Genomic DNA, 23,877 nt, shown 5'->3' on the forward strand with positions numbered 1-23,877 from the left:
ATAAGCTTACAGAATGGAGACCCATTGACCTAGAAAGACCTCAGATTAGTGTGGCCCCTCATTCAGCTAAGTAACCTCTGTGTTCTTTGAGGCTGGACAAGATGCTCACTGTGGTCTGCTAGACACTTTATAGCCAATGTTTTCTTAAAATAATAGTGACAAGGCATGCAAGATTGAGAAAACATCAAGGAGTTAATTCACATAAAACATTTGCTTAATCGTGGGTTCCAGATTTGTGAGAGCCCCAATGCCTGGTGTCATGTTCCCTGCAGACTGTTTCTGGGGTCGGACCTTATCGCCAGTAGTACTCCCACCAAGGAGCAGCCCAAGTCCACCGCCAGCGGGAGCTCTGGCGAGAGCATGGACTCGGTCAGTGTGTCATCCTGCGAATCCAACCACTCCGAGGCTGAGGAGGGCTCCCTCACTCCCATGGACACACCTGATGAGCCTCAAAAGAAGGTATATACTTAATCCTGGTCCATAATCCTAATGCAGGCATCTGACATAGTGTTTGCCACACAAGGAATGTCTGCTTTCAAGTTTATCACTCCGGAGTATTTTGAAAGTCATGTTTTTAAGATGCGTCAAAAGCACAGTCCAATCTGGTGACCCATTTCTTACAGATCTAAAGGCAATGAATGTGTTGTTTCTTTAGCTTAGACTTTGAAATACTGTTCTGTACCCACATCCAAAGGCAACCGGAGCATTGTGACTTCTAACATGAGCTCTGTTTAGGAGATGTAGGATTTTTTTAGAAGGAGCAAGAAGCAAGAAACAGAGATGTGCCTGCTTCTTGGTGTCATATCTTGTCTTAGCCATACTTTTACCATAATAATGTTACATAGCAAACCACTCTAAAACCTACTGACTTAAAACAACAACCCTTTATTCTCTCTCATGAATCTGCAAGTTGGTTTATTTTGGTTACATTTGGCTCTGGGCCTGGATTTGGTCTGGGTGGGCTCTACCTGCCTCTCACTCTTTTTGGAGTAATGGGCTACTCAGGGTATGCTCTTAGCATGCTAAGACAAATGGGCAAGAGGTCAAGCCCACCCCCACAAGCACATACCAAGCCTTTAATTGGATCATATCTACCAACATTTTATTGGCCAAAGCAAATCATGTGGCCGAATCCCACATAACTAAGTAAGGAAACCACACTTCTAGTGGGAGGGGCTCCATGTTTCCTAAAGCAAGGCGATAATCTCATTCTCCGTGACCTGACACACAGTCACAGGACAGAGGGCATGCATGTAGAGGGGGAGGGTAAGGAATCGGTAACAGTACCACATACCATGTCCAAAACAATGAAAGTGGTTGAGAGATGAATGAAGGCACTCCCTTAGGGAGTTTCCATTTTCCATGACTGCATAAATCAATAAAAAAGAAAACAAAAGATCCTTCTTAATCTGCACACAGATCTGCTTCAATCTGTTGGTCAAGGAACATGGATCAAAGACATGACCTTGGACGTGACTAGCACAGGTCATTTACAACATTTGGGAGAGGTTTTAGGCTGGCTAAACTTGCTGTGTAAATGACTTCTGGCCCCTTAGCTTATGTTTAGGCCAGTGAGGAAGATGTGGGCTAAGTCCTCTGTTTGCTTTGTGTCTGCTGTTCTGCAAGGGATTTATGAGCCGTTTCACATTGTGTTACAAACAGCAGCGGCAATCCAGGAATCCTCGCATGACCTTGACACAAAGTAGCCAACCAGGGAGGGACATCGACTCAGGACCCATCAGACTGAGATGACTCAGCTGCTGCCCCAGCTGAATTTCTCACTTTTCTACTTTGACATGCAGGGGAACATCCTCCAAATGTTGAAGGAAAAGCCCTATGAACCCCTACAGACTAGCAGTCCTCGCAGGCATGTTTCCTGAATCAAGGCCATAATCTCATTCTCCATGACCTGACACACAGCATTGAACTTGTCAAAATCTGGAGTGAAGTCTCATTAGGCACCTTTTGACAGGTTCTTAGGCTTTGAGTCCCTTTCCTGATGATGGATATTGTACAACAGTAACAAATAAGGCCTTGCCCACATCTTTCTGGGATTTCTCTCTGCCCAGGAAGAGAGGGACTCACTCCACCCGTCATCACCTGGCTAGTGCACTGGACATGTGCACAGAACACAGACCATCCCTGTCAAAACTACACAGAAGCCCGGTGTGTGTCGTCTGCACAACCTTTGTTTCATCCTTTCTGCCTCCTCCCTTTTTTGCACCCGTGCTTTAATTTTTTGCATAATAATGAATTTTTATTCTTTGGATGAACTTTTCTCAGCATCACGAATTTCTATCAGTTTAAAAAGGAGAAATTGACTTGGGTGCCAGTAGTATCTGGGATATCAAATCCCCAGATTTCACGTGGAAGGGCCTCGGTTCCCCAGCCCAGTAGCATAGCTGGACCTGGATGGCCTCCATAGTCCCTTCCTGCTCTGAGATCACGTGGCCCTCCAGACGGACACCCTGCCTTTCCCAGTGGCTCTACCGGGAGGTTGCTCTTTTTTTAGAGAAGTGTAATTTGCATTCTTTTTTCTTCGTTCCCCTGATCATGATTTCTACATTTATTTTCACACTTGCTGCCCATAGTAAATTCCCAATAAGAATTTGGAGGCTCATCAGCTAGTCTGTTTAGAGGTGCTATAGTCCAGGCTTTGCCAAGGCTTTATCTTCATTATAAATGTTACTAAAATTATGGAAAATCTAACAGAGGAAAAAGGATTTATATGGAGAAAAAAGAGGGTAAAAACCTGAAGCAGTAATTGGAAAATGGGCCCCCTTGGCTATTTATGGCACACCTGCAAACAAAGGTGACACAGTTGTGATTTGTCACCATCAGGTAGCCATCATGTTGGGCTACAAGATTGATTCACTTTGAAACATAAGAAAAAAAAAATAAGCCGTATTATAATAGACCCACAGTTAGAGTCCTACATATGAGAGATGTCATCTCAGCTTGCTGGCTCTAATTAAACTAATCACGCAGCAGACTTTATAGTTATGTCAAAGAAGGAAGCTCATAGGAAATAAAATAGAGTAGACTTCATTTTACTTGGAAGCCAGCTAATCTGGAAGCTGAATTTCTGCACTCGGTTTCCATAAGGTAGACAGGTATGAAAGAAATGAATATGTTGTTTATTTTTGAAGTGACTTCAAGAATATTTTATAGTATTATGTGGTATAATTTAGCTTATCTTATTCTTAGAAATTTCTTGTCATTTTCTATGGCAAGAATTGATATTGAAAATTATGCAATTTAATGATTTTTTGGGGAACACCACCTAGTGAGTTTAGGGCAGCCACTTTCTTCAGCAATTGGGACTGCACGTATGGTAACTATGTTGTTAATCAGAAAAGCATATTATAGCGCCTCATTCCTTAATTATGCTTGATGTATAACATGAAAAATACAACATACAGTTGGTTCTAGAAGCAAATCTAGAAAGGCAGAGCTGCTCAAAGATTGTTCCCTTCGGCAAGTTACTCATTTCCTCTGCATCTTATTTCTCTCATCTTTATACTGCTCTACATTTGTTCACAAGATAGCTACAAGACCAAAATGAGCTAAGATACATAAAAGCTCATCACAAACATCACAATGCTAAACATTGCTGAGGTAATGGTATACTATGTTCATTTACCACCTTAGCATCAACTGCAGACTTTGCCCTGCATGTAGTGCTTGCTCTGTAAACCTGGCCGCGGGAGTCAGGAGACTTGGGAAGGCGTCCTGGTGTCACTGCCAACAGTTTTCCCTCTGGCCTCAGGCTCCTCAGCAATAGAAAGGGAAAGGGCCAGTGTTCCCTCCCAGCCTTTTTCCAGAATGAATATTCCATGCAAAACTCTCTAATCCCTGGTCATAATCTTAGAAACTTCTAAAGTACAGACATTTCTCTCCTGCTACAAAATATGTGGGTGAAGTAGTCAGGATAGACATGACCTTTATGGGCATATTAAGAAACATTTCCACTCGAGGCAGTAAGACTGGATAAACCGGTGGTTAAGACTTCCCTGTAGCCCTGTAAGCATGTGACTGCATTCAGTCCATATTGCCTCTAATTGTGGTATCTGCTGCCATCTGCTGGTTAAGATCCTTCAAAGCAGCTAAAACTAGGGAAATGAGAACTGTGTGTCCATCATCACGTGGGTGTAGAGTAGATCAAGTTCTGAGTCAGTGATAGGCCTCTGCTGTCAGGGTGTTTACCCCAGTGACAAGGTAAGTGTGTGCTTTAAGCTGTTTTGGAGGAAATGGCTGAAGTTTATGAGTCTCAACACCTATTTCTGCTGTTGGAAATTATGAAGTGCACCATTGGTCAAGGTTCTCTTTAACAGTTCCATTTTCTTCGGGGGTGTTTCCTCTTCCAGCTCTCCGAGTCCTCCTCGTCATGTTCCTCTGTCCATTCTATGGACACAACTTCCTCAGGGATGTCATCTTTGCTCAATCCTCTCTCCTCCCCTCCATCCTGCAACAACCCTAAAGTCCACAAGCGCTCCATCTCTGTGACGTCCATTACCTCGACAGTGCTGCCTCCCGTTTACAACCAACAGAACGAAGACACCTGCATAATCCGCATCAGCATAGAGGACAACAACGGGAACATGTACAAGAGCATCATGGTAAGGCACGCAGACTGACGCCCCGGGACACGCACAGTGTCAGCATATCCATATGCAGGCACACAGAAGGGGGTACCAAATGAATAAATACCAAACTCTCCCTGGGTATAGACCATAGCATATTTCTATAAAAATCTTCCTACCAGCAGTGCCAAGAGGGTGTAATTTTTACATCTTGGAAATTTCTAGAACATAATCATCCAGGTCAGTGTCTCCCTTTCCAAAACTGTCAATTTGGATGACTATATAAATGTACCATGCCACTGATGCATACCTTCTCGGAAGTCTTGCTGTGGAAGTAGATGTCTGGATTTATAATTGAACTGCTGTGCATTCTTAGCAATGTCCTCCATGATGGCAAAATTTTCTCCTTTAGTCAATTGGAATCAAATTTAGTAAAATGGATGATCAAGCTGGAAATACAGTTTGAGTCCGCAAGGACCTATGTTTATAAATAAATGAGACTGACCTTTTTGAGCTTCTTGTAAAAGCTGTTTTTTTTTCTGAGCACAGTTTCAGAAATGTTTTGCATAAAGGCAGTCACTTTGGAATACATACAGCACCTGTCCTGGTAATAACCTTGGGTGTGTAAGGTCTGGTGTGCTTATTACAAGAATAGACTCCTTAGTTTATAGGACATTTCATGCACCGGAAAGCAGATTCTCCTTTGCAGTAAAATCCCACAGCTACTTCTACGTTTCTTCTCATCTTCATCACCCACCTTCTTTGAGGGCACACTGACTGCTTTCAAGCTGGGCACCGAACAGGACATGTGCAGTACGGAGGCACCGTCTTTGGCATTCCAAGGAAAAGCTTTACTGAAGAGCTCATTGAATCTATAAGCCCCTCCTTGAGCATTAGTTGGGTCCTAGTCATTGGGCCAGGCTTTGGGAATAGGGAGCCCCAAGAGACATTTCCCTCTTTGAGGAACTTATAATCAAAAGAGAGTTTATAAAGTGTTACTCAAAATGTACTAAATACTCTAATGAGCTCACATCAGATTGAAGGAGTTTGTGTCAGTCCAACAGGCAACAGGGTCTTGTTGAGGCTTTTAAGTTAGGATCAGATTTGTTCATTAGAAAAATAATTGGCATTGTGAAGACTTGAAACTGGGGTACAGGGGGTGGGGGATGGGGAAGCAAGTTAGGATCTGTTGTCATCCTCCACGTAGGAGACGACAGGGTCGTGTGGTCTGGAGACAATGTGGATTTTTGGAAGATGTTTATAAGGTAGAATTGTAGAATTCTTTCATTAGCTATTAAAAGAAAAAGAAGGGATGTGAACTCAACAGTCTAAGCAGGTTTATTGCTAAACCTGAGAGGGACCTCTCTGTTCTGGCAAGTAGGACAAAGAAGGTGTCTCTTACAGGCTAAGAGGCTTTTCATGGCCAGATTTTTTGGCAGGTTTTTCAGGGGATGGGTCAGGGGAAAGGTGGGCTTGTGGCCTGCTGCCGTGTACTCCAGAAAATGCTTGTAGCCTAAACAAAATGAAACCTAGGTCTCTCTGAGATGGCAGGTGGGCTTATTCAAAAAGGGGGGACTCCTGTCCAGCTCTATCAGCTATCAGCTCTGTGGGGATGTGGAAGAGAGGACTAAAGGCTGTCCAGGCAGCCTGGTGGGTGATTCTCCTATCAAGTGAAATCTGAACCACGGGAGGAGGAGGTACGGGGGGTATTTAAATTGCAAGTACCAGTAGGACATCCCAATGGCATTGCCTAACATGGGTTCGTGCAGGGCTGGTGCTGGGCTCCAGTATTGGGAGTCACCCAGCCCCACTGGGTGGATGTGGTCGTGCAGGCAGTGAGTGTGGGCCGAGACAGAACTAACTGGCGGTGACTGAGCCGCTGATACTGGCGTGTTGGAGCGGTGGGAGTCGCAGGGAGCCAGGGTCATGACTGTTCCGTGTTTTCAGCCTCGTTCCTCCATGGCTGCTCTGACACAGTGGCCCAGGAGGTAAGCTCCTCGGTGGGACTCTCCCTTGTCTCTGGACTAAAATGAACTAAGTCCTGATGCATGCGACAGTGTGCATGCATCTGTAAAACAGCTGAGCCAAGAAACCGGACACAGAAGATTCCAGGCTACAGGAGAGGAGTCTGTTCTTTCAAAAACAGGCCAAGCTAGGCTGTGGCATTAGAAAACCAGTGTCAGGGAAGGGGCGCAGGGGTCTTTGGCATTCCCACTTTACATAGTGCATGAAGGTGACTCCCAGTGTCAGTATCATGCCATTTGCTATAATAGCCACTAGCCACACGTGGTGATTGAGCATTTGAAAGGAGAATCTTCTAATTGAGATGTGCTGGGAGTATAAAATGTACACCAAATTTTGACAAGTTAGTAAAAAAAAAAGAAAGGGTGTAATATATCTCATTAACAATTTTTGTATTGACTATATGCTGCAATAATATTTTGGATGTGTGGAATAAATAAAATATAGTAGTAAAATTAATTTCCCTTTTTAAATGTGGCCACAAGATATTTAAAATTCCAAAGTAGGCTCCCTGTATATATACGTACTGGACGGTGCTGGCTCAGAACGTCAGCCGAAGGCTGCGTGATTCAGCTGTTAATGCTAGTCATGATCATCAGTTGCCCTCAGAAGCTTTTGTGGTACAAAGTAAGGAACACTCAGGGGAAGCCCTTCCTCCTGCCTTTGTTTGACAAGCTGTCAACTTAACCTACCCTAAACCACCCTCACCCAACACTGTCCTCCAAGTAGGGTGCTTTCTCCTCGGCCCTGTGCTCTAGGTCCAGTTCGAGCCAGCCGTGGGGCTGTACCCTGTAGACTTCTCAAAACACACGTTTTCCTCCTCTGGAATTCTGTGTACATCTATTTCTTCCTTATAAATGGATATGCCAGCTGTTCGGGTAATGGACGAGCGAGCAAGGTGTAAGCACTCCGTCGCAGTGCCTGTTGTTTATTGAATCACAAATACCAGCTGCTGCCCCAGATCAGAGGGAGACGGCGAGGCCCTGCCACCCTCAGGCTCACAGTGACAGTCGCTTGGAGGAAATTAGACTTCTCTTTCGGCAGTCTCTCCTCTTACCTCCAGGTGAGAGCTGCCTTTATCTTTAAGTAAGAATAATGTGTGTTTTCTTTCAACTTTAAATAAATCACCCAAGGGATGGTACATAAATCAGCCTTTCTTTCCTGTTGCCCTGGGCACCCACAAATAGTTAGCTGATAGGCAGAGATAAAGGGAAGAAAGTCAGAATTGGGGGTGAAGGGAACCTTTACTTATGTTTTTATTAAAAAGTTATACTTTAAAATTTTTTTTATTGTTTTTAAACACTTAGAAGCTGCTCTTTGTTGAAGTAAAATTTACATGTAACTATAAAGCCAGATCTTAAGTGTTGAGTTCTTTGAGTTTTAATAACTACGTATCTGTGTAACCACCCCCCCAAATCTAGATAAAAAATGCTTTCGTGCTCTCAAAATTGCCTTTTGTCCCTTATCCCCCCTTACCCTGGAAGGGTAGTTAAAGTTACTTTTCTAATGCCACAGGTTAGCATGGCCCATTTTGGAAAGAATAGATGCCTACAGCATGTAATCTTTTGTGTCTGGTTTCTTTTGCTCCACATGGTGTTTGTAAGATTCATCCATGTGTCTCTTGCATGAGTCCGACTTTAGTTCCTTTTAGCTGCTGAGTTAGTTCTATTGTGCATATACTACAGTTCATCCCTTCCCTTTGCCACATTGGCAGAGATTCAGGTTAATTCCAGCTTTTGGCTATTTTGCATAAGTCTGCTACAAACATTTGTATACAAGTCCTTTGATGGACATATGTTTTCATTTCTCTTGGCAAATACCCAAGAGTAGGATTGCTGATCACTTGTGCTTTTTGAAATGATCCACGTGCAGAACTGTGGCCATTACTGACCCACAGGTTGTAACCAGTGTCACTAACAGCAGCTAAAGAGGTAAGGACCATTTTGGACAGGATTGAAACTGCTGTAGATTTCTCACAATACCCTCATATTTATTTTTTCATCAGCACCTCAATCAGTGTAGGGAAGATAGGCAAGACAAGCCTTCTGTCAACTTAACCTACCCTAAACCACGCCACGTTGTGGCTCTGATAGAGGAGGTGACCGAGACGTAGGCTAACCGTGATCTTTGGGCGACTAAGGGTGGGGTCAGGACTAGAACGCAGGAGTCCTGGCTCGTGGTCCTGTTCTCATTCCCTGGCCATTTCTCCCAGAAAGGCACTAGTAACAGTAAGAAGGTCAAGAGACCTCTTTCAGGACACATGAAGCTAAACACTTTATTAACCCATGCATTGTCTTCCCAGCTGACAAGCCAGGATAAAACTCCCGCTGTGATCCAGAGAGCAATGCTGAAGCACAACCTGGACTCGGACCCAGCGGAGGAGTACGAGCTGGTGCAGGTCATCTCGGAGGACAAAGGTGGGCACCTGCTCCTGCTTGCTGCAGGTTGCCCCCATCTTAGAAGAAAATGGATACAATGTCTTTTTTAAAATACAACCCCTTGGGTGCTGGTGGGGGATTATCGTACCTGGTGGGGAAGCATGCCACCCCCTCACTTGTAGAAGTAAGCATGGCAAGCTGCCCCCCAGAGCAACACCTGTTTTTCCCACACTTCTGCTGAGCATTCCTCCTGCCCATTCTTTGTAAACTTCTCCTCAAGCACTCTTCTAGAAGGAGGTGTCCCTCCGTGTCAGGAGGTGCAGGGTAGACGGGAGGGCCAATTGGGTCTCTGCAGGTGGTCACACACCTTCTTTATCCAATCCTGTGTGTGAACCTAAAATGTAGCAGTTCTGCAATAATTTCTCATTGTTTCAGTTACTCATTTATAGGAAGCTTATACAAATTTATCTTCCAATTTGTCTGTATTCGTGGTTGATCTCCAAGTAGCAAAAGTTTCTAACACTGGAATCTGAATGTTCTTTACCTCACATTTACTTGTGCAAGAACTGATAATCTGTGAAATGCTTCAACATGCCGAGGAACCCATTATTTAAAGAAATCCCTTTTATGGAAACTCGGAGCGAATAACCACCCTGAATGTAACTATTTGCTAATTTGAATTGGGGTTGTATTTGTTGAGAGGAGGAGATGATCTGGTAGCTTGTCTATACCCTGTCCCATCGTAGGAAGAGACTCAGCACAATAAGCCGCTTTTCTAAGTACAGAAGGAGCAGCAAATACCATTGACCAAGGCCAGGCCCGTCGGCTGACAGACCAGCACTGTTGCAGCACGAGTGTCTTAATGCAGGGCTGTTCACCAACAAGCAGCCCCATATAAAGAAAAAGAAGAACTACACAAGCTGAGGGTTTGGGGCTTCATCGTCCACCTGGCCACCATATCATCCAGGCCTTCTCTTGGACCCAGTGGAGAACAGCTGAAATTAGAGCAGCACCTTTTCCTAGAGTTGAAAAGCTCTGAGAAAATTGTTTTTCAGTGACTTCTTAGAAGTTTCTCCTTCAGTCAGCTGAGCCCTAGATGTGGGGCAAACGTTTCTCAGCTGTAGGACGTCCTTCCCTGCAGTTACAGGGAAAACGCTAAGCCTGAGAAGTGGTTTCGTGAGCCTCACCATGTTGCCCACAAAACAGTGTCAAGGTGAGGCCAGGGGGGCTGCAGACCCCTGAGGCCAGAGGGGCAGCCTGGGTCCACCAGCAGCGTGGTCCTAGGGGGGCTGCTTGACCCCTTCAGGCCTCAGTCCTTAATTAGTTAAATGGAGACACACAGGGTGACTGTGAAGATAATAGGAGAAAACGGGCCCAAAAGTGCTTTAGAGATCTGCTAAGTGACATGTAGCTGTGAGGTAGACTATTACTTACCCGGGAATATGTGAAGAGGAGACGACGGGGGTCACTTTAAGGGAGTTATTCTTTGTGGAAAATTTGTGCAAAATGTGCTGGAGTCACTTAGAACCGGACCACGTCAGTCTCGCTTTAGAATTACAGTATTTGAAGTGAGCTAAGCCCGACTTGATCCAGTTCTGCCATCAGATGTCTCTCCTGGTTGCCTCCCCGACTGCACTGCCACAAAGCTAGACTTGCACATTTTACCATTTCTTTTTCCAGTTTGATTTTTTAGATAATATCACCTTTGAGTGCTAAATAGTATACACCTTCTTTGAAAAATAAAAATGAATAAAAGTAACTTTGCTTAGTATTTAAAATTATACTTGAAATAGTCCTTGTTCACAAATTGCCACTATCTAGTTGGGATCATTGAAGTAAACAATAGTTCAAATGTTAACATACACCCTATCTTATATGGAGGCTGTTTACTATTAAATGCAAGCTCTTGATGAAGCGAGGCCTCAAATGGAATAAAATACCAAAAATTTGACTTGGGAGTGCATCAAAAACTATTCCAATATTCCAAGAAAAGACATCTAGAAAATGTTGTGGATTTTCTAACTTTTTCCCATGTTGTTGGCTTCTCTAGTCTCTGAGAAAAGCCGCCTGCTGTACTAGGGGACAGAGAAAAGCTGGGCTCTCAGCCCAGTGCTGCCATTTTCTGGCTGTGATCTTGGGAAGGTCATTTAACTTCTAGCCTGTTTCCTCCTGTACTTTCTTTCAGCTAAAATATTCTGCATTTGAACATTTAGTTTATTGATTGAAGTTCTGAGATCATATCGCACTTGGTGTTTTAAAGTTGGGATTGAGAAACAATTTTATTGGAACCAGCTTTGGTCGTTGTCTAGTTCGTTTCTCATTCCAGGGACAGAGGGCCACCCCAGCCTCGTGCCTAAGCAAAATTCCTACCCACCACTGTCGGTGCTGGGCTGACCTACACAGTTGACTGCCTTCTCTTTCCTTATCTTTTTTAGAACTCGTGATCCCGGACTCAGCAAATGTCTTTTATGCCATGAACAGCCAAGTGAACTTTGACTTCATTTTACGCAAAAAGAACTCCCTGGAAGAGCAAGTGAAACTGCGTAGCCGGGCCAGCTTGACATTACCCAGGACGGCTAAACGGGGCTGCTGGAGCAACCGACACAGCAAAACTACCCTCTGAAGGGAGGGGCCGGCGGTGCTCGCCGAGATGGGGGCACCAAGAACAGGCCATGGTGAGTGCAGCTACCACCCAGTGGTAGAGGGTCATCAGTGAAGTCAGCAGATACTTACTGAGTACCTCTGGTGTGCAAGGCTCTATGATGGGCGTTGCGGGGAGGTCAGAGGTGAATTTGCCATGAAAGGGATGAAGGATTCACTGATTCTCTTTGAGCTGTTTGAGACTGAAATGCAAAATTACCCACATGTGTAAATAATATATGTACACATATTTGGTATGTATGTGTATATATATAAATATATGAGGGACTTATGGGATATTCTGGACTATGGAAAAACAAATTTGCACAATGGCCTGGGAAGTTGAGGTCACTTTTTACAGGGAAATAGAACTGAGAACCTAATTCCATACCCTCCGAGTAATTGGAAGCAGCCCTGGGAATACAGAGTGTGCTTTGCGCCAGTATTACAAGAAGTCCAAACTATTTTTATAAAGAGAGAGGGTTACTCTCTCAATCAAGTGCCACCAGAGAAGAACAACTGTAGAGGCTGGAACTGCCACTGGCGGAATGAAAGGCCACTTTGGAAAGGGTTTGGATGAGCCAGTGGCTTTCAACTTCTGCCTGCATCTGCATTTCTGCCATCCCAGGGAGGGCAAGGACGACCTTCAGAGGGCCACCAGTTGGTCTGGCCCACTGGCCCAGCCGTCGTGACATCACTGGCATCAACCCAAGCCCACTTTGATTTCTGGCGACCACATTGTGTTTCTGTTCCCCCTGCCGCAAAGAACACATCACACACATTATTGCATAGATGGCCATGTTCTTTGGTTATTTATCAGCCCAGAAGAGAAAACGCAAAAGAGTGGTGACTCATTTGGACCCTGTTTGTGTTGTAGTGCCACGACTTCATTGCCTTTTCGGACTGCCTTCTTTTGCATGTAAAACTCTCTGTCTCGAGTCTTTTGCCATCGGGATCGTAGTACCTCTATACTATGTGCAATTTGTTCCTCAGGTGTAGAAATTCCTACTGCAATTGACTACGTTTGATCATTTCGAGCCTGTGAAAGATCTCTGGACAGCAATTGCTCTGGTGATTGTTCCTTAGAAGATGTTCCATGCTGATGAGAGCATCCCTTTTTACTTATTAACTTTTATAGCATTACTATGCCTAGTCATGGGCAAAGAAATGGGTCTGCATATATTATCCAAACTGTTTCTGAGGAGGTACTTCCTTCCACATGGAATCAAGATTTCTTTTTTTCAGGTCCCCAACTTGCTATCACAGTGTCACTTGTTAAGTGACATTCTTTTCTCTAGTAACACCATCACCCACTCCCTTTCAAATCTATGCTGTGCTGGGGTTGGAACTAAAAAGCCATATTTGGGATGTTGACATATGTAAGAAAGCACTTTCAGAATGTTGTCCTTCTTAAGAAAAAATTCTCAAAATACCAGTTTTTTGTTCCAAAAAATAAAGAGAACGAGCCCAGATACGAAGTGCAGATTGCAATATGGAGCTTTTTTTTTTCTAACCCTGCAAGACAGTTCCCAAAGGTTATGTAAGATTTATGGTATGTAAATAGCTGTGCGACATCCACAAGAAATACCAGGGAGTTCAGCGTTTTGGAGCAGTGGACCGAAGCATGAGGCAGGAAGGCCGCAGATTTCCTTTAGGTCTTTCTAGGAGATCAGACTGGGTTTCAACTAGTCTAAAAGCACTTTTCTTTTGTTTGTGAGGCTGATGTGATCTGTGCTTGGAGGAGATAGCCAAGGTGCTAGCCATCATGGAGATGGAGTAAATGTAGCCTCAGCCTGAATTTTTTGGCTTGAAGATCAAAAAGAAAACAGAGAACTGTTGGATTGATTTAGAGTGTGGCGACCAAGATATATTGTGCCCATGTACTCCACCTGTTTGTACTGGACATACAGAGTCTAGATTTATATACTGCAATGTAAAAATATATATATTTTTTCCTTTTGTAAAGACAATGGAAATTCCAAGTAGATAAAATATAGCCTCATTTATTTAATGACACTTTAAATGTCTTAAATGTGTTTCTCGGTAGACAGCTGGGTAATGCTTCTAGCTGCTCGCATGCTTGTCTTTCTGCATCTCTACCGTCTGTTTACCTTTTGGTTAAACTAATAAACTGGTTCGGGACTTGGCTGGCACATGCTACCAGACCCAAAGGGATTGTATCTGGAGTATTCATCAGATGGGTTCTGGGTTCTGGATTTGCCAGTAAGGCCACTTTTTTGGAAGGCCACTCTGGCTGACTTGGAGGGAGCAGAGGGAAAGCCAGTGTCAGAGTTAGGAGGGGGTCCTCTCCATTGGCAAGTGTCAAGGGCACTTGGTAGGAGAGAATGACATCCTTAGGAAACTGCAGTCCGGTGGGATGCCTTGCTAGGCTGCACTCCCTAGGAGTCACGTGGTGGGGGACACCTTCTATAAAGTCAGACTTAGAGTTAGGATCCAAGTATTACTTTGTCTTCTTTCCAACAGTCTCTCCCCTAGTGTGCAGTTGCCACCATCTGTGTAGTTCTGGAAACCACCCATGGGTGCTCTGGAAGCCCGGAGGGCCTCTGTGGAGGGAGAAAAGGTCTTCCCAAAAGGCAATCCAACTGAGGCCTACGTGTTTCCCTCAACACAGGCACATTATTGTCATTTCATCATATTGTTTCCAAAACGTTACCAGAATTATTTTCTAGTGGATTCCTAAATGGATCCAAATGATCAAATTTTCTGGTCGCTCATGGGATTTTGGAGAGAGCTAAGTAAGTGTCCCAGTAACTGATAATATGGAGTGGGACAGGAACAAAAGGTATTTCTGCTTCTGGCACAAGGTAACTATTTTTTCAAGATTGTTCTAGAAAACTGGTTCCCTTGTTTGCCTAGAAACTGGGCTTGGTAACTTTTCCCTAGGGAGAATAATGTCTTAATACTTCCTTCTTTGGAGCCTTTTCAGATTCACCATGCAGCACAGGGCCAGTAGGAGGCACAGAGCTCCCACTGCAGTGGCACTGAGAAGGTTCCCTGATGCCGATCCTCTTTTCCTACAGATGCTGCTTAAGTGGCACTGGTACCAACTGTATTCACAGTTCCACTGTAAGTGGTTATTGTATTGATATTATATTGCTGTATCCACCCACTATAAGTGGTCATTTGGTTATTTCCATTGTGTTTTGCATTGCTCTTTCCTCTAGAATCTCTCTTAAAATGAAATACTTCTGGAGGGGATGGATTAGGCTAGATTAGCTGAAGCAACAAACTATGAAATCTCAGTACCTTAAGACAGAGAGTTTTATTTTTCATCATGTCGTAGGCACATCAGGCAGCCCTTCTTACTTCCCTCTATTGTAAGACCCAAGGATTCAGGCAGCTTCCATCTTGCAACTCTGCCGTCTCTGGGTTTTCCTTCAAGTCACAATAAGGGTGGAGAGAACTCGTAACTGTTCCTAAGTGCCTCAGACCGGAGCGACAGTGTCACTTCCACTCACAGTCCATGGCCCCAGCCTCAGTGCAGGGGAGCTGGGGCAATGGGGGGGACACCTGGGGTGGTGCGCGAGCATCAGCGTCTCTGCCACAGATGGTGAGTGCCGCCTTCTTGCGGGGGTGCACAGGTTGGTTTATCATCCCAGTCACCAGAAAAAGTGTGTGGGAGGTGGGGCCTTGATAAGGGGGCCACGCAGAGCAAAGGAGGGGTTGAGGAAAGAGAGGATCTCAAAGGAGTGGCGAATACCAGAAAGAATAATTTAATTTTGTCCAGAATTGGTCTTGTAGAATTTAATTTTTAGCATGCACTCACCACCAATTCACATGCTTCTAATGTGGTCCCTATTTTGACTAAACTAGGAGCTGCGTGACAGATGTAGGTAGCTGCATGTCAAGTCAGAAAAAAAAATCCAGGAAATTTAAAGTGTTTACACATAAACCACAAGATGAAATAGAAGCCAGGCAAATTTAATGGTTTTAGACTCAGAATTTAAAAAACACTATTTGGTGTGGTTTCTTGACATATGTACCCAGAGAACTGTGGAAGCAATTCACTTATTTAACAGTTTGAGGAATCCAGTGTATTTAACATTTTCTTAAGAGCTGGAAGGCATCTTACCAATCATGCGGTCAACCCCCTCATATTACAGATCCAGGGACTGAAGCTCAGAGCCCCTGAGTCAGCTGCCCAGGGTTAGGGGCAGAGCTGTGAGTGACGGAACCCCACTCTGTGTGTGTCGCACAGGGCTGGGCACTCAGGCCAGGAGGCTTTCCTCATCGATGCTCCTCTCCAGCCGCATGGACTGGAGAGAATGCCTGGGCTCTGTCGGCTCATCCCCAGCCTTCTAACCATGTGAATTCACACAGGCTGTCTTGGGTAGGAGGACATCTGGTTGGTTCTTAAAGTCTCCAGGGAATGTCCTGCTTCTGGTGGGAGCACTGCTGCCTTTTATCCTGAGCACTGTTCCAGCTCGCAGCCGAGGAAGCTGGGCCCCGAGGGTCAGGGTTGCACTGAGTCAGCCCCCCAGCTAGGACGGAATCCACTTCCGATCCGTGCACCCGGCAAGCCCAGCGGGCTGGGAGGGGCGTGCAGGGGAAAAGTCTCCTGGGCAGAGCACCCGATGCATGAGGATTCCAAGGAGGAGAGGGCGTGGGGGTGCTAGAGTGCCACCCAGGAGGGCTAGGGCCCTCCCAGCTTAGCATCACGGTAAACCAGTTATCAGTATCCACATGCTTTATCGTACGTTTCTGGGAAGAAATTTTTGTTTCCATGACTGTTTAATCCCAAGGCAATATTGTGTGCTGCAGTTCTAGTTTCTTAGACAAAGGGTACCAGTAAGTCAAGTTTTTTTTAAAAAAAAAGACTGAATGATTTAAACAGTTTCTGGATTGCTCCGGCCATTAAAAAAAGAAAAAGCACCAATTTCAAAATGGGAGAAGCATTCTAAATGAGACTGGTAACTTAACCGCAGACATCTATTTCTGATCCTCATTTATAAAATACCTGACATCCAAGCCTCCAGCAAAATGTCATCAGAAAATCGGTCTGATCAACCGAACAATCAATATATGAGATTTCACAGGGGGGAAGTCAACAGGGGTTAGGGCTGCAAGCTCCTTTATATATTAGACTGTGAGTGTGTGTATGAGAGAGAGGGATGGAAACTTTAGATATTAGTGAGAAAACAGAAATGAGACACTGTCCCCCAGAAGCTTTGGATGGGTGTGATTCAGTGTGGGTGGGATCTGACTACCTAGGTCCAACTCCCAGGCCATCACCACCTTAGGCTGCTCACTTCACTAAGCTCTTGCTTCATCTGAAAAGTAGGGATTGATAATAGTTCCTGTCGCTTGAGGCTCACGAAGCATTAAAGTGCGCAGCCCAGGAGAGAACACACTTCTCACCTTGCCTCACACTTGAAGGGCTGGCTGCTGTTACTGCGGGGAAGCTGCCGGCCCAAGGGGAGGTGTGTCTTCGCAGACGCCCTCCACCTCCTTCCCCGGCTGAGTGGTTGCAGGGTGCAGATGTGAGACCCTCAGAACCCTGGGAAAGTCTAGCCTGCTGTTGCTTTGGAGAAAGACTGACTCAGAGTGCTGGAGGGCAGCCAGGCCCTGTAGCTTGTTCTGCAGCTGCAGGCCGCGGAGGCTCCCCGAGAGAGGAGTGGGCCAGCGGGGCCCTGACCAGTCGCCTCCAGCAGGGCTGCAGGCCACAAGCTGGTGGGAAGCTGCCCTGACCCTGGAGTGTGTCCTCTGGAGCCCGAACCTCGTAGGGCTGTGGAGATTCCCAGAGGGCCCCACCTTCCTGGATGCCCTCCTAGAAGGGACGGACACCCTCCTAGAAGCCATGCTCCCCACCTGGGTCCTCCCTCCCGTGGCCACCTGGACTCTGTAACTTTTCCAGCAGGAAGGGGCTTTCTGCCCCAGTGAGGATGATTCAGATGCATGACCCACTGGAGCTGCTACTGGTCCACAGGCCCTGGGGCACTGGGCCAGTTCCCTTGCAGGCTGTTCAGCCAGCAGCACCTCGGTCCCTCCCATCATGGCAGGTTTGCAAGGATAAAACAGGCCCTTTCAGGACTAAGCACTGCCACTTCCATTCTACGCCTCCCTCCTACCTCTAGTCTACGCCTCCCTCCTACTTCTATTTTCTCTGCTGGTTCCCTCCCTTCTTTTCTGGCCTGTGCAGTAGCCTAACTTTATCCACTAACAGCCCTGTGTTTGTCTCTTAGCCCCCTGTCCCTGCACTTCTCTCCTGGGCCCTGTGTGCTGGGCCTCAGAGGCCACCTCTTCCCTCTGTCTTCAAATTCCCGAAGGCTGCAGCCCTTGTGGGTCCCCTCACACCCCGCTCTGCCCGTGGCTACCTCCCTTCACCCTGTCTGAACATTAACACTCCCTTCAAGTCTTCACAACCCATGCTGGCAGTTTCCAAAGCAGTGAAAGTCGGGAGAGAGCCCTTCATTGTGGATGATTCTCCAGCTTCTCTGAAGAATGGAGAGAGAGGGCTGTCGCTACACTCTGTAAATCAAGCTCCCCATGAGCAAGAACCTGTGCGCCTGTCCACCCTCCCCCAGAACAGGAAATGCCCAGAGGAGCCCCCTTTGCACATGTGGGGGCTGAGAAGCTGGCCCTCTGCAAGCCCCGGAATTGCTTAGATGTGAAGATTTTATTAAAACACCCATTCCAGAGGCACCCAGGCTGAAGTAACTATAGGGAGGGGCATACAAATAAACACAGTAAATTGAAAATAAAGAGAAACCAATGCTCAGAGGTGATTCTCCACTCGTTCCACCCATTTTGAGGGCAGGTGAGAGGATGGCTTTGGGCTGCGAGCAGCCCAGCTGCTGTCATACGAGTGACAGGAGCAAAGATCATCTCAACTTTTAATACAACCATGCATAGAAGCAAAAAGAGGCCATTTTAGGTGAATTCACAGAACCGGAGCAAGGCATTCTCCTGCCCCACGAGAAAACGTAATGCACCAATTCCACCACTTGCCCTGGAATCCCACTCCGTGTTCATTATTGCCAGTAACTTCTTCCTGGAAGCTACCTAAACTCTAATCCAAGCCACATCCTCTTGTTCTGCATATGCAAATGGCGGGGGCCGAGTCCCCTCTGTCATCTATGGCGATACGATGCGCTAAACCCGCCGCCGTCATTTCTCTTTCCCAAGCAGGCACAGAAGGACTTACTGGCCGCCACTGGGCAGATATTTTGTCCTTGTCTTAGTGGTCCAGCACTGAATTGGGGCTGCCACCAGCCTCCTCACAGAGAGACCCCCTCACGGGGAGAAGCCACCCCTCTCTCCTCCTGGCCCTCCTCCTTCTGCCACGTTTAATCAGAACGGCCTGCGGAGCAAGGTCCTCTTTGAAACAATACACATCACCACAAATCACAATAGATAAGGGTATAATCATTATTTCCAAGGCTGTTGCTCTTAGTTTACCGGCTGTGTCCCCCATGACACGCTCTCTGCGCATCAGATGACCAGCCTCACCTTAACTGTCCCTTTGTCTTCAGTTACCTCCATCCAGTCATGGGATCACTCATGGATCATTTCTCTCCACTCTGTTTACTTGGAGAGAACATCTCAAAAGCACATTGTAGAAGCCCCCTGGGAAGACTCCAAATTATTTGACAGTTATTAGTTAGAGGGCCTTTTTCCAATTCTAAGTGAAAAGATTTCCAAGTTTGTAGCTGAATGGGAACTTGTTTTTGACACCGACATTTTCCTGGAAACCTCTACATTGTCTGTCAGGAAGGTTACCCAACCCTGAATTCCCCCAGAGGCAATGGCCTCTGCGTTCATGCTGAGACAGCCCAGAGAGGGAGTTGCTTCCTGGCTTGAACCCAACAGGCACCTCACAGCTCCTGTCCCTTGCAGCCCACCCAGCCACAGTCCCAGGCCTTCGTGGGGCCTAGGAAGCCTTCCCATTCACCACCACCCCCCCCATCCCTCTTCTAAACTCCCATTCACATCCTTAAAACCAACATAACTGTTGCCTACCCTGCAAGCTGCCTGACAGTCCTCCTCAGAAGAACCAGGTTTCCTGGGGCCCTGCAGCCTTCCTGTTTTTATGGCTGCTCCACTGGACCCAGACCCCACAGCAGCAGGGAGCCTCTCGTAGCCTTGGGAGCATCTTGGTGCCCAGCACAGGGCCCGAAACAAGGCAATGTTCACACCTGGCTTTTGAGGTTCTGGGGAAGCCTGATATGATATTCAAGGGGTCACTGAGGTCAACATGGACTCTCCCCTCTTTCTTCCCCTCCTTACCTCAGACAAGCATCTCAGCATCTTCTGATGACTGGATAGACCGACCGTATCACACAAATATTCAAGAGGCACCCTCCCTCCCACCCCTCTCACCCGGGACTCATCTGTCTGTAGCCTAGACTCCTTTTCAGCTTGTCCACCTCCAGCCAGCAGTCTGAAGCAGCCCCTTGGACAGGATGGTCAGGGGCCACCCTCTCCTGTTTGCCACAGAGATCACGTAGCAGGCATGGTTCTCTCTGGCCTCCAACATCCTTGGTCAGCGCAGACCCGGAAGTCACAGCTGTGTTGGCCATGGACCACTGTTGCACGAAACAATGAATGACATTCATAGAGTTGAGCTAGTTTTTTTTTTAATTTTTCACGAAGAGCTCTAGAAGGCAAGTAGTTTACCACTTCCCCTCCCTAAAACAACATGGCATGACAGACAGTGTAGAATGCTGGAGGCCGGCCCTTATTTTCTGAGGTTCCTGCAGTAGGTCCCGGTGAACCCAAAGCAAGCAGCATGCCCTCTGCAAACAGAGATGCTCAGTCCACCCTCAGCAGCACCAGCACTGCTGAAGTCAGGGTCATCTGTCCGGAAGACCCCACCTTGGAGCCCAAGATCCAGAGAGGGATCCAGATGGGATTTAGCTTCCAGAGGCAGAGAGCAGGTGCCATAGCCCGAGGTGAAGGCCTCTGACACTGCGAAGGTCCCATGTCCTGACTTCGGACCAGAGGGGAGGCAGGAAGGAAAATGAGGTCGGGGAACCCCTGCATGGCTGAAGACATGACTTGCAAAGAAATGCGGGTCTGTAGTTCACCATGCTCACAATAGAACACAGCTTGGGATTCTGGACCTCAGGAGGGAGAAGCAAAGGCCACGCTTAGAACTTGATTCACAGTAGAATAGTCCTAATAAAAAATTCTAGAATTTAAGACCAATGTCTTTAAAGAATGAGAATTCATAAACCCGTCAGACCAGCTGATAGGGAAAAAGGCAAAAAATGTTCTCTACTCAACAAAACCACACAAAAATCGACTCAATCTTCCTATATTCCCAACACCTTCAGCCACCTCCCACCCTGTTAAAAAAAAGTGAAAGCCATGCACACTTGCACACATTCATATATGCAAACAAAATACAAAAGACCCAAACAAACTTAGGTATCACCTAAGGGATTTTCATTAGCTCCCCTGATGCTTTCTGTTTTTCTAGAAAAAGAGTCACGCTCTGACAGGTATGTGCAAGAAGTAAAATCTGAAGTTGGCTGAGACCCTTTCCCCAGTCTCCTTGCTTACTAGGCGGTATAGAAGACCATCAACAGTAAGTCAAGAAGGAAGGCTGACGCCGGTGTTCTGAGGAAGGCAACAGCCCTGCTGTGCTGTGGCTTGGAGCCCTCCTGGGGGTGCACTAAGCTTGGTACCAGCAGCGACCCCACCTGTGGGTGCTGCTCCAAAACGTGAAGCTCCCGAAGGCATGTGTGTGTATGGTCGTGGCAGGGGAGATATTTCTGGAGGCGATGTTTCACTGCTTGTGGACATGAGAACGTGAACCTGAGGCAAGCCATCACGAGATGTCTCAGGATCCCAATTGTGCAGTGGGAAGAGATGATGTAGCCCAACTCTGCATTTCATAGAAAATCAATCCATGAAGAAAGCGGAGAGGTTGTCTGCTCAGCATCCTGACTCAGAGCTGCCCTGCGTGTCGGCCTCAGTCAGTCGATCAGCCCGCTGTTTCTGACCAAAGCCTCTCACCTGAAATGGAGAATCGTTCGTTTCCAGGCGGTTCAAATCGCCCGCTCAACAGGTCTCCCTGTGAGAGTCAGGCTGGGAAATGCAGGCGACCCAGGTCACTGAGCTCATGTGCCCATGCTGTCCACTCCTCAAGGGGCAGTGAGAGCCTGAGAAACATTTCTCTGCCTCACTCCACAGATGTTTTCCTTACTATTGCTAAAATAAATAATTCAAAATAGAATGAAAAACCCAGACAAGGATGGTTGCTGGCCTGAAAATGTGCTCTGCCTCTCCACAGCGACTCGCAGCTCACGCCTGCAGTTCATTCCTAAGCTCGGGGGTGCGGGGGAGCATCTCATGCCGCAGCAGAAATGCACCCCAGGACATAAACACCAACCCTAATCCCTTATATATTACATTCACCTTCATAAATACAGCACCCTCTCTCAAGTGACCAGAATAAAAGTGGCCAAAACGTGAGTTCCTTTCTCCTCAAAGAGCTACACAAACCCTCAGGTACCCCCTATACCACACCCACGTGGCCAACTGACTACTCTTTATACGAGTCCCCGTTGCCACGATGGTCAGAAGCCAAGTCTCAGACGAACTCAAATACCTATCCCGAAAAAAAAAGGAAAACACCCATCCTGAGTGGATGAGGACTGAGACGAAAACCTCAACCTTGCTATATGGCTCATGATGGAATCCTTTCAACCAAACACCCCAATTAATTTGATTTTAAATGATTTGGTTTTTTCAAACTATAACTACACAAGTTTCCAGGTCACATCTGTGACATAAAATGGGCCTACAAGGCCAATAGATACAGTCCATTTGGCTTGGCTGCCTTGTCCACCCATTTATTGGGGCGACTGCCTTTCCCCTGGATGCCTCGCTGAGCCATATTGTTCAGCTTTACCTGGGAAGCCATACCAGCTGGGTAGTAGACTGAAGAACTGGGTCTGGATTGAAGTTTACCTTGATAGTCGCCATAAATCCCATCTTCTAGCCACGCTAGGAAATTCAGGTTTAGTTTGCCTATTTTCCTCCCCATCAAGAATATATTAATTTTGATCCATCACATTAGACCACTTGGGCTAGCGACTGTGACCACTAAAAGGAACTGGAGGAAAAGATGAACAGCCTGTCAGAAAAGCCAAGGAGTGGTGGGCTCCCCCTGGGGCCTTCATAGCTCATCCCGTGAAGGCAGAGTATCCAAGGAGGTTGGCGGCGGCAGGGCCTCTGTGTTCTTGGCATTGCGGTGGATATGGCCTTGCTTCCGGGACTTCCAGGAATGTGTCCTGTCCCAGTCAGTGGACACTGTCTCGTTGTCCCAGATGGTCGAGGTCTCGGTGTCACTCAGGTAGCCCGGCTGGCCTGTGTAGTGTGTGGGATAGATGAGCAAAGGTTCTGCGGAGAAGGCTTTCAAGTCCCTGGATTCGTAATACTCCTTGTACGCAGCTCTGAAAACAACAGGTGTACAGGCACGTGAGTGGGGTGCGCAGGGGATAAGAGCAGTTGGGCCCTGCTTGCTGTCTCTTAAACTATCATGGATTTTAATTATTTTTTAAGTTGTGTCTTTTGGGGAAAGCTTTAGCTTACAAATATAGTGAAAGAATTTATTTTAAAGCTTTCAGGTGATCTAAACAAATACATGAGGAAGGTCATGGTATTTCTGTTGTACTGGGATAGACTGGTTTCAGAGATTAATTTCAGGTCTTCCTCCCAAAGTTAAGATTAAATTCTGTTGGACCGTAATGATCACCTTGTTGAAAATGCATGTGATCCCTTTGTAGAAAACACCCTGTTCCTGGATTAATAAATAAGACAGTTGAGATGTGGATGGCAATGAAGGTGTAAGTGAAACGGTGGAGGCTTCAAGGCATGCCAGCTTGGCTTGGCATTCCAGCTCCCTGTGAATACAAAACAGAGGAAGGCCTTGGCCTCCCTCCCAGGGCTCCAGATTATATGAGGCAACATCTGCTCAGCTCCTAGGTCCCTGAGCGCACCATAGGTGTTAATTTCCTTTCTGTTAAGGGGCTGATGGTTGGCCTCCATGTGCCTGCCAGGATGCAGATATCAAGTCATTGTCTGACATGTTGCATAAAATAGGGCGAGGAGCTCTTGCACACTTAAGTACTTACTGAGCACAGGACACACAATGAGTAAGATGCAGGACAGGAACTCTCAACTGCTAAAATGATGACCATCTAGTGAGGAGATAGACCCTCTCAGCAACTGAGAGAAGGAGTTGAAGTTAGAACCTGGTCTCCTGCTCCATTAATGCATTTAGG

At 46.4% G+C, this 23,877-nt stretch overlaps 2 protein-coding genes across 6 annotated transcripts in view; one reads left to right on the forward strand and one right to left on the reverse strand.

Annotated features, from left to right (window-relative positions):
* RGL1 (ral guanine nucleotide dissociation stimulator like 1) overlaps window positions 1-14,742 on the forward strand; it is a 234,359-nt gene extending 219,617 nt beyond the window's left edge. For 2 of the 4 annotated variants that reach the window (XM_073216884.1, XM_073216885.1), the window contains 4 exons: window positions 273-459; window positions 4,368-4,619; window positions 8,908-9,022; window positions 11,419-13,788. In XM_073216884.1, coding sequence (XP_073072985.1) covers window positions 273-459; window positions 4,368-4,619; window positions 8,908-9,022; window positions 11,419-11,606 — 742 coding nt within the window. In that variant the 3' untranslated portion in view covers window positions 11,607-13,788. Of the gene's footprint in view, window positions 1-272; window positions 460-4,367; window positions 4,620-8,907; window positions 9,023-11,418; window positions 13,789-14,561 lie in introns of those variants that run through there. The other 2 variants (XR_012122837.1, XR_012122836.1) reach the window with 2 other exon arrangements.
* A 205-nt stretch (window positions 14,743-14,947) lies between these two features.
* COLGALT2 (collagen beta(1-O)galactosyltransferase 2) overlaps window positions 14,948-23,877 on the reverse strand; it is a 95,538-nt gene continuing 86,608 nt past the window's right edge. For both annotated transcript variants that reach the window (XM_073216887.1, XM_037021120.2), the window contains exon 12: window positions 14,948-23,046. In XM_073216887.1, the coding sequence (XP_073072988.1) occupies window positions 22,770-23,046 (277 nt within the window). In that variant the 3' untranslated portion in view covers window positions 14,948-22,769. The remainder of the gene's footprint in view (window positions 23,047-23,877) is intronic.

The sequence above is a fragment of the Manis javanica genome, chromosome 11 (genome assembly GCF_040802235.1).
Source record: "Manis javanica isolate MJ-LG chromosome 11, MJ_LKY, whole genome shotgun sequence".
Taxonomy (NCBI): Eukaryota; Metazoa; Chordata; class Mammalia; order Pholidota; family Manidae; genus Manis; species Manis javanica.